Source organism: Ochlerotatus camptorhynchus, unplaced genomic scaffold, assembly GCF_037179485.1.
Source record: "Ochlerotatus camptorhynchus isolate MF236.1 unplaced genomic scaffold, CSIRO-AGI_Acam_v1.1 ptg000130l, whole genome shotgun sequence".
Lineage (NCBI taxonomy): Eukaryota > Metazoa > Arthropoda > Insecta > Diptera > Culicidae > Ochlerotatus > Ochlerotatus camptorhynchus.
In genome coordinates this window covers 2841523-2851734 of record NW_027040620.1, presented here as the reverse complement: position 1 = coordinate 2851734, position 10212 = coordinate 2841523, and the positions used below count along the sequence as shown (strand labels likewise).

At 40.0% G+C, this 10212-nt stretch overlaps 1 protein-coding gene across 1 annotated transcript; it reads right to left on the bottom strand.

The window, feature by feature from the left end:
* Positions 1-412: 412 nt before the first annotated feature.
* LOC135700220 (putative uncharacterized protein DDB_G0279653) lies at positions 413-9226 on the bottom strand. Its single transcript, XM_065220664.1, has 2 exons — positions 8950-9226; positions 413-1035 (listed from the first exon to the last, which is right to left on the bottom strand). Exons 1-2 carry the CDS (start codon positions 9193-9195, stop codon positions 487-489), a joined length of 795 nt encoding a protein of 264 aa, XP_065076736.1. The 5' UTR covers positions 9196-9226; the 3' UTR covers positions 413-486.
* Between the last annotated feature and the right edge of the window lie 986 nt (positions 9227-10212).

Here is a 10212-nt window from a genome sequence, read left to right as displayed (position 1 = left end):
GACCAAATAGACATTTACTTTCTTCGATACAGTTGTTAAACTATACAAGGCCCTTCAGGCAGTGGTCAATTTATTTCGCAATCGTTTCAATAAAATACTCTGCATTCTGGCGCCACTTAGTGAGTGAATTACAAAATAAAATGCCTACAGCCAGACGAGTCTTGTCCAGCTGAACAACTTCGCCGAAGGCCTAAACACTCTTGCTCTGGAACTTAAATTATACTCAGTTCACGAAGCGACTTTTCGTGTAGCTTTTTTGACTTGACTGCTGCTGGAAGGTTAAGCACTGTGTGCGTATTGAAACCGCTTTGGAAGTTGATGGCCTAATTTATGGGATACTCTTCATTCGAGAGTAAGTAATGTGGAAAGCATCTAATGACAACTTATTATTTGTTTTTTATTGTATCATTTATCAGTTATGGACACTGGTTAAGAAACTTGTATGCACTGCTATCCTTCATTAAATATTCAGAAACCTGACCACTCTTACACCTGCTCCCGGGTGGTTGTATTCACAAAATAATGAGACGTCTTCTCAACCAACGGTGCCGATACGTATTCTTTATACGTAACCACCTTCGTGACATACTTGTATGATGTACTGTTTCCGGTGGGACTTATCGCCTGCTCCGTTTCTTCCACAGTGTGATTCTGTTCCCGCTGACCGACTAATTTGAAGTTGTTCGGTACGTTCTGGGGAGCGCTGACGGCCGTTCGATCATTGTTGCTTTTATTACAATTGTTACAGTTGTTGTTGATGTTGTTGTTATTATTATTATTATGGCCTTTATGTTGGTTGAACTGTTGCCAATTGGAATCCGAACGCAGGAAGTGACGCAGATTGGTTTCGGTTACGAATCCGCCCTTCTCTGATGGTCCCGTGCACAATACCTTTCCGTTGAGACTTAGTTTGGTTAGACGCGGTAGGGGATCCTGGATCGGAAGGTTAACTCGATAGCTCACGCCGCGCCCTTTGGAGATCTGGTCGATCAGCTGCCGATTATCGCCGATGGCTTCGATGGATCCGACATAGCTCTGAAATGAACAGATTTTAAAAAATGAAACTAGTCATAAATTACCGGTTCTGATGACGGGGTATTTTGCCGATATACGCATAAGTGTCCCACGGCCCATCAGAATTATATATAACATGGTGTCTATTAGCTGCAAAAACCTAGAAAACCGGTAGTCCTCGGGGAATTTTATTTTTCCACGAAAAAACTGGAATTCTCAGGGAATTACTCAGGAAAGAAAAATTTATTTCATTATGCAATCATTATATTTTCCGCGGTATTTTCTTAATAGACCCGGAGCAGATTTATCTTCAGCAATAACATATGTTTTAAAAATTCAGTGGCCTGGATATTGTTTAGTGGTTCTGGAGCTGGATATTTTTCACAGATTTTAAACTAGTTTTTTTTTAATTCTAGACTTTAAAATAATCGTACTTGCAAAAGTTTCCAAGAATCTAGGACGAAGATAAATTCGTGATGGCGGACGTTGATCATTTTCCAAATTTTTAATGATGTGAACTTAAGCGAATTTTAAAGTTGTGAATAGAATTCCAAGGGATGGTGCAAAATGCATAGACAGGGTGTCGACTACCTGGATAAACCTGGAAAATCAAGGAATACAGGGAATTTCATTCAAATTCCGGAAAATGTTTCTTAAACACAGAAACGGTGTAGTATGAGGATGGTTGTTCATTCAAAATTTTAAATAGGGTTGCTCCATGCTTGATGTTGTATTTTTTGCGAATTAAGCAAAAATAACTGAAATAAAATTTTGGGTCTAACATAAATTCAGCTCCCACTGGGAATTGGCACATTCCTGAGTTCAGCTGAGATCCTGAGGGTTGATAAAAATCCATTTCCGTAGCCGTTAGACACTGTTAGTTGTAGCAAAATGTAATCTCGAAATGAGTATGTGGGTCTCTTAATAGATGTTGCACTTAGTTGCGTCTGACAAAGTTTAACCTTTGAGTAGATTGGTGCGTCTGCTCAATCTAGCTGTGTTCAACAAAAATCAATTGGAGCGCCTTTGAGTAAATGCACGATGGAAGTAAAGACAAGTGTTTCATATGTAAAAATCAGTGATCCGGAAAATCGAGAAAACCAGACTGAAGCCGGGAATTTGAAGTCACCGGTAGAATTCCGTGAATTTCGATGATAAATCAAGAAAAACATATTTTGTCATCTCTTGGAAAAAAAAAAAAATAGATTTTAAGACCCTTGAACTGTACTTGATTTTCAGGATACAGTCACTCTGAAACAAATTTGAACAAATTTAAGGATGAATTCTAAAGATAACACCAAGGTATTTCGCATAACGATTTTAGGGAGTTTTAGCAAAATCTCTACGAGAGTTCCGACTAGAACTTCCAAGTCAATTGAGTTTTCAGAGTAAAAATTTAAGCACCTCTCTGGAAAATTCCAAGACGATTGTGAAGAGGATTGCAGGATTCGTAAAAAATACCAAAGGAATCGAATGTTGAGGGTACAATTCCAAAGAAAATTCTGTGGATAATTCCATACGCATTTCTAAAAGATTTTCTAGATAATTTTAAAGAGAGCTCTAAGCAATTTGCAGAAGAATATAGAGGAGAGCTCCAAGTTAATTCTGAGCAACATTTGAAGACAATTCTCGATGGGAGAATTTCTCCTGACCGATGGTGTTAGTAGGGAAAGGGGATTTCAAGTTTTGTTCTTTCAAAAGCTAATAGGCCCTTTTTAAATGCTGGATGAGAATTCTGAGGGAAATTTCATGGATTAAAATAAAATGTAAGCTTCAGTGAATTCAGTGAAAGAGTTTAAAATTTGATGAGAATCTATGGACGAATTTCAAGAATTTGATTGAGTGTTCTACTGAAATTTTCTCCCTGACTCCCAGAATGAATTTCAAATTGATTTTAGAAGAATTCTGAAAAGAACTGTTTGAAAGAAAATGATTCAAAAGGAAATGTTTAAGAACAATCAAATGCAATCCTGTTAAGTTTTGAGTGAATTTCCATAGATAAATTGTGAATACTTCGTCCGTGCCGTAGAACCAAATTCAAGATCCAGGATATGGTCGATATACAGGCCGATTTGGAAAGTTCAATTAAAATATTTTACACCTAAACAGATTCAAATATCAATGCCAATTAAATTGTAAGGTCAGGGAAGTCGTGATTAAGATCATCAAAAATGAAATTTTTTGGAATTAGACTATTTTGTGAATAAAGTTTAGAGAGAATTTTGTGGGTGACTTATGATAATTTTTCCAAAATCGAATAATTAAAATTTTCTATAAGTTCGATATTTTGAAAAATTATTAATGTTCTAGAATACAAACATTTTTACACGACATAATCGTGAAAAAAAAAATGTCTGAGCTCCGAATCAAGGGTTTTAAGTCGGGCATTATAATCTATCATAGATTTTTTCCATGTCTCAGAAGTTCAATAAATTATTTGTCACAATATCATTATTGTTTCAACAAGTTTTAGTTTTCTCAAAAAATGTTCCAGATTTTTATTTTCAAATTAAGAATCAGGCATTTTATTCTCTTAACTAAAAAGTCTTCGAAGCTCATGATCTTAAAAGTTTGTGCAATACTGAGATTTCATAAATTTCTCAAAGTGTAAATCTTATGTTATGTCCACGTCCGTAATCTTGAAAATTCGTTTAAAACCAGTATTTTGTTTTGAAAGTCTAACAATCTTTCAAAATTTTTCAAATCCAAAAAAATTATATGTTTTTTATTAATCGTGGATTTTTGAATAGTTATCTGAATTGATTGTTTGTCAATGCTCATGCTCATGCTACGTCGCAGGGACGTAGACAATCCTTAGAGAGATAGAACGATTGAAACGGCGAAAAAAATGTTTGCTCGGTAAAATTTGACATAGGGGAATTTACGTATTCTCGTCAATCTAAGCAGCGTCTGCACTTCTAGTAGCATTTTCTCAGCGTCACGCACTTATATGATGTGTCTGTTTGTTTACATTCATCTGCTGCTTGCTTCTCTATCCATTCCAATCGACAGAATTTTTCAAAACGTTTTGAAAGCGTTTTTACAACGCTCCAAACTTCACAGGTGAGTGTGACTATTGTCGGCAGTCTCTTTTTCTTCGGCAACCTTCCCATTAGAACTGCGTGTTAACCAGCTGTTCTATTATCGGCAACTCGAAATCAACCTCATTTTGTAGTGCGTATGCTTTATTTGAAGAAAAATGCAGCATTACTGGATTGCTCGATCGTTCAAATATAATCAGATTGAAGCTGAAAGGCTAAACAATCATTTGGACACATTCAGGGAAGTGCGTTGATGGTGACATAGTGAAATTAACGTTTAAATTTTGGTTGCCGAAAACAGTCAATGGGTGCCGAAGCCAACATTTACCCTATGCTTGATGCGGGACATCATTTCAATCGAATAGCTTTATGCCGCCGGTCTTATTCGCGTCAATTTCAGAAATCAATACATTATATCAAAAGTACGATCGCATCACTTATCAAGGTGAATCCTGATCCAATGACCACCAACCTACTAACAAAGTATCCTTCCTGTATATAGAATAATGAACCTTCGAAACGTGTACGTAGAGAATGGTTAGGTCATCCCTCGTTTGTATCTATGTGCAATTTTGCTGGTTCTTGTCAATCACGGAGAACTACTGAAATGTACGGTAATCCAAGTTCAAGCTCGAATCTTGGATTTTAACCTAGTTGTTATTGATAATAAGGCATTATTATCGATTTTTTGAATGTCTAAGGACGTTCGCAATGCTGAGTTTCAAAATTGTTTCAATCTACTCGACAGTTCTAAAATTTGAAACTATCAAAAATGAAACTAACCCGATCAGCGCAACGCACAGTTTTAAACGGTGTTTGGTATACATCCCTACATACATATGTGTGCGTGTGCAAAGTTTGTTTGCTTCGGTAAATTTAGCCCGAACGGAGAAGGTGATTCTGATTCAAGAATGTTTCCTGGAATCTGAAGGTCTTTGCAATATTTTCTGAGACAGCTGATATCACGAGAGAATCTCTGAGAGACGGTATTTGAATTGATGTACAGTTCAATATCTTTAGAATAAAACTTAATTATCCTGAAGTATTGACGAAATATCATGAGAAGTTATTGGAGCCCTACGAGCACCTGATTGTTCTCTGTGCATTGTTCTCAATGTTCCGTGCAAAATTATCCTGAATCGGATACAGGAGAAGATCGACGCGACTCTCCGGCAGCAGCAGGCAGGATTCCGTGCCGGAAGATCTTGTGTGGACCATATTGTCACGCTCCGCATTATCCTGGTGCAGGTCAACGAATTCCAAGAGTCCCTTTATTTGGTATTCATTGACTACGAAAAAGCTTTCGACCGACTCAATCACGAGCATCTGTGGGGCGCCCTGAGACGCAAGGGAGTCCCGGATAAAATCGTCAACCTCATCAAAGCGCAGTATCAGGCTTTCACGTGCAGAGTTCTGCAAAACGGAGCCTATCTGGGTAGTCACTGGTGTGAGGCAAGGATGTATACTATCACCGCTACTGCTTTGGCAGCCTATCACCATGGAGCATCTCAACGACTTCGATTTGGCTGATGATGTTGCTCTACTAGCACAACGGCACTCTGATATGCAGAGTAAGCTCAATGACCTAGCCGAACGCTCCTCTGCGGCGGGTCTCACCATCAACGTCAACAAAACCAAATCGTTGGATATCAACACGGGCAACCCTTCCAACTTTACGGTAGCGGGGCAAGCAGTGGAGAAGGTCGAAAGTTTCCAATATCTTGGCAGCCAAATAGCGTCGGACGGCGGGACTAAGAGCGACATAGGTGCACGAATCAAGAAGGCTAGGGCTGCCTTTGCGAGTTTACGAAACGTATGGAGATCGAACCAGATAAGTGAACGCACCAAAATCTGAATTTTCAACTCGAACGTGAAATATGTGTTGTTATACTCCAGCGTGATGTGGTGTATATCAGCGGAGAACACTCAGAAGCTGGAGGTCTTCATCAACCGATGCCTGCGGTATATAATTCGTGCCTGGTGGCTTCACAACTGGATCTCGAATGCTGAGCTCCATCGTCGATGTCATCAGAAGCCGATCGCAACAGATCAAGAGCGAAAGTGGAGGTGGGTTGATCACACACTTCGATGGGGTAGAAACGAAGTCTGCAAGCAAGCGCTGGATTGGAATCCGGCAGGACATCCCAGCAGAGACAGACCCAGGGGTTCATGGCGGCGGAGCCTCAACAAGGAAACAAGGCAAAAGCGAGCAGCCGCCCAGGATGGAAGTCTTTCACGTTGGCCCTTTGCACCTCCGGTGGTGTACAGGACCCTTAAGTAAGTAAGTATTAGCATCTGAAGGTTTTGTAATAGTTTCTGAGACATCTAGATAATATCTGATATTAGATCATCCTGAAGTATTGAGAAAATATCCTGAGAAGTTTTTGAAAACCTATGAGCACCTGAAGGCCTTTGGAATAATTTCTGAGACACCCCAATGAGAGAATCTCTGAGAGACGTTATTTGAATGTTGCACAGTTGAAGATCTTTAAAATAATAGCTGATCATCCAGAAGTGTTGAAAAAAATATCAAAAGATTTTTTTGGAGAGCTGATCTAAGTCACGTGGTATCATAAGAGAATATCTGAGAGACGCAACCTCACCTCGTTTTCCCCTGACCGTCTGCCATCTGTCAGATTAGAAGCTCTAAAAATACATCCATAGAAATTTGGAACAGAGCTCCAGTCGTGTTTCAAACGCGCTCATAAATAAAACAGAACAGTCGAGCAGTTGCAAATATGGTGCAAACTAGTGCTCGAATAATGCAACTGCAACTCGGCATTGCGAGGGGTGCGTTTCTGTTCTGGTTTCAAATTAACCACTTCATTCAAACAGTTAAAATGACGTTTACTACCACTCGAACTTTGATATAAAACATTATTTTGATTTTTTTCTTCTAGAAACACGAGAAAAGTAGCCATCATTTGGCGTTTCATAAAAAAATAGAAGTTAGTTGGTCCAGTTTTGTGGAATCGCTGGTAGAAAGTTACGCCAAAACTGCTTGACAAAGTGGTCAATTGAAACAGTCCATATACAAATGTGCAATTTATAAAAAAACCAAAATCGACTGCGTTACAAAAAGCGTTTAGGTTTTGACCACTTATAACTCTGTGTGGATGCATGGATGGATTTTAATACTAAAAAGCCAATCGATTCGAAATTTTTCTACGAATCTACTAAAATGAGCACTTTATTAATTTTCAATAGGTCACTATTGAAAATTGTACAAATGTTCAGCTGTTGCAATGGTGATCAAAATTATCACCGATTGCCAGCAAAAAGCGCTTTCCCTAGCACATATTTCAAAATAGGATTCCATCCTATCTCGTCGAACGGCACTTATTCAATCACCGGTTTTAATCGTGTTCGGTCGGTCGTCATCAATAGCAGCAGCATCAGTGCTTTCGGCGCGTAGCGTTGAACATTGTTCTCCAGTACACAACGAAAGGCTGCCCACATGAGTGTCCATTCACCGAATAAGGAGGAAGCCGCTGTGGGCCATCTATGCCAAGCGCGACTTAGCGACGTAGCCACCTGGATCTTTTGACGAAATGACCTAGTCCACGACGTATGGAAAGCTTACATCAGTGGAACTCGGCGGGCCCGGCAACAGCTAGCTCAGTGATATGGATGCGGATAGCAACGACGGAAACCAGGTGCTGACATGACAGCACCGATCGGTGTATCGGTTAGAAGTAGGGTACAAATATATTATGAATAAATTAGTCTTAGTTTGATGACTAAAACTAGTGATAGCTTTTTTTTTTAAAGAACCTCCCGCTCGTAAAAATTTAACTCGCGTCACCCTCGTTCCAAACAACATACAGCTCGCCAGCCTTATCCGTGTTGAATACCCTAATAGCTCAGTATTACTCAACCATCACGACAAAACGGTTCTTTTCAGGACCACCATAAATTATCGTTGTTCAAGAGTTAATTTTCATTGAACCGTTCGCCAGCCAAAGGTCTTTGATAATTTGGAAAATATTAGCAAGAAATTCCTCCAATCAATTTTCGCTTTTTTTTATTATCTATTGAATAAACCAAAAATTCCTTGCGTTTTGTACACGAAAATGTGTAATTTTTTAATCAAAAAAGGAGCGTTGCCATGATGGGAAAAAGTGTTTTCCCTAACACAGTCGCCGAATATTGATACCGAGCACGTAATTCTACGCTAAATCTACGGTTGTGTCTTGGAAACAACCTCAAACTTTTTTTCCTTGATTTGTTTTCCGTTCTGAGCACCAATGCTACCGACGCCAGGGAGGCAGCTTCCAACACCTGGAGCCTACCTATCGATTCATCAACTCATGAACCGGGGACCAGCGGCTTTACTTCCCTTCGTGATTAGAGATGTTATGCCTCAGAACATCCCGGCGGCGCCGACTGGGATTGAACCCAGGCCTGCTGGGGTGAGAGGTAATCACGCTTACCACTACACCACCGGCGCCGCTAGACTTATTCCTTATGAAACAAGAAATCTGTGCTTCGAAGACAACAAAACGATTTGACGTAATCGGGCACTTTTATCAGCAGTTCAGCTTTTTGGAGCATTCCAGTTTTAGATGCAGCCAACAAAATTAAAATGGAAATCCCAGATGTGCTCCGTTATCATCATTGGGTAATCCTTATTGCCCTATTCAGCAACGCATTTGCTTGAATCAAGCAATATAAATGGTGTTTGCATATAATTTGCAAAAAACCGGGTTGTTGAAATTCATGAGATTATAGACGGTGATTGCTAGAGAACCAGTTCTATATCTACTGGTGCGATGATTTCATTACTCTCCAGTTTACAAAGGCAGGGTTCTTAATTAGGATATCATTGCTGTGGTTGTTTCCTTTCTTGTCGTTTCTAATGGAATAAAATCATTAGTTAGCTATGGGTACGTACCGATGGCAGCTGGGCGGTTATTGTGAAAGACATCTCCACTTCCGCTGAATTCTTGACTGTTTGCGTCTGCAAGTCCGCCTGTCCGTAGTACTCCGATCGATTGGTATCGTACTGATATGTGAATAGTCCGGGACAGGGTGAAGCTGGCGGTGCTGGGTTATTTGCCGGTACGGAGTTAGTGAAATCCCACAATAGAACGATTACAGGAAGCCAAAGGTAGCAATTAGAATACATCACTCGCGACATTCTTTCTCTAGAAATGGTGAATCGCGTGGGTTTCGGGAATTTGTTCTCGCTTCTGTTTAGACTAGTAAACCACGTCTTGCTTGATTGGCTGTTCGATTGCAACTGAGAATAGATGGTGCCCTGTGCTCACAAGAAAAGGCTTCAGATCCTGCTGTGAGTCGATCGTTTTCGTTTACCGCCAGAGAGTTAAAGAGTGTGAGAGAGAAGGGGCGTTATCAGAAGAGCATGAAGATTCGCTGACATGTAGATTGGAAGAAAGGAAGGCGTTCATAACGGCGACATTAAAAGCCATAAGTAATATTTCATCAAATCGTCGATCGCGGATCAATTGGCTGACATCTTCTCCATTAGTAATGACGACGGCGACGAATATTTGAATCCGGTAGTGCTCGTAGTGGCTGACAGATTGCGTGGATTAGCATATCGCAAGGTGCGAGATCTCCGGGGCGTAACGAGGAAGCATGGGCAACGAAACGCAACAGACGATTATTGCGGCGATAAAAATCGATGTTAATGTTCAAAAGGACATTTGATCGCTTGATGGAACACGTCGCATGAAGAAAAAAAAGTGTGGCCTTTTCCAGAAAGAGGAGAAGAAACGATGGGAGATCCTTCGTCCACTGCCGTGACTCACTTAAGAGAACCTAATCAGCTTGTTTATTAGGTGGCGCCAGTGGTTAGCAGTGGCCAAGAGGCGCGTGTTGACTTGGGAATTGATAGGCCATTTGATTAATTTTTAATTTATGCATTCTCCTTTGGGTGACATATTGAATATCATTCGTTTGGACAGATAATGAATGAAACGACTTAACATGAGAAAACAGTTTGCCATGCGAGGAATGCTTGATATATGGCTGGTTTTATTGTTATGTTAGCGTCTATTTTTTGACGTAGGACTACGTCTGCGATTTCTATATGGGGGTACACTTTGTGAAAACCGAAAATGGAACATGAAACAAAATTGTGAAAGATTTTGAACGTTAATAACTCAGCTGCCCCTAGTCCAATTTCAATAAT

Coding starts and splice junctions, on each gene's coding strand:
- LOC135700220 (XM_065220664.1), bottom strand. CDS start 9,195: ATGTCGCGAGTGATGTATTCTAATTGCTACCTTTGGCTTCCTGTAATC. Junction 1,036..8,949: donor TAACCGCCCAGCTGCCATCG/GTACGTACCCAT, acceptor TGTTCATTTCAG/AGCTATGTCGGATCCATCGA.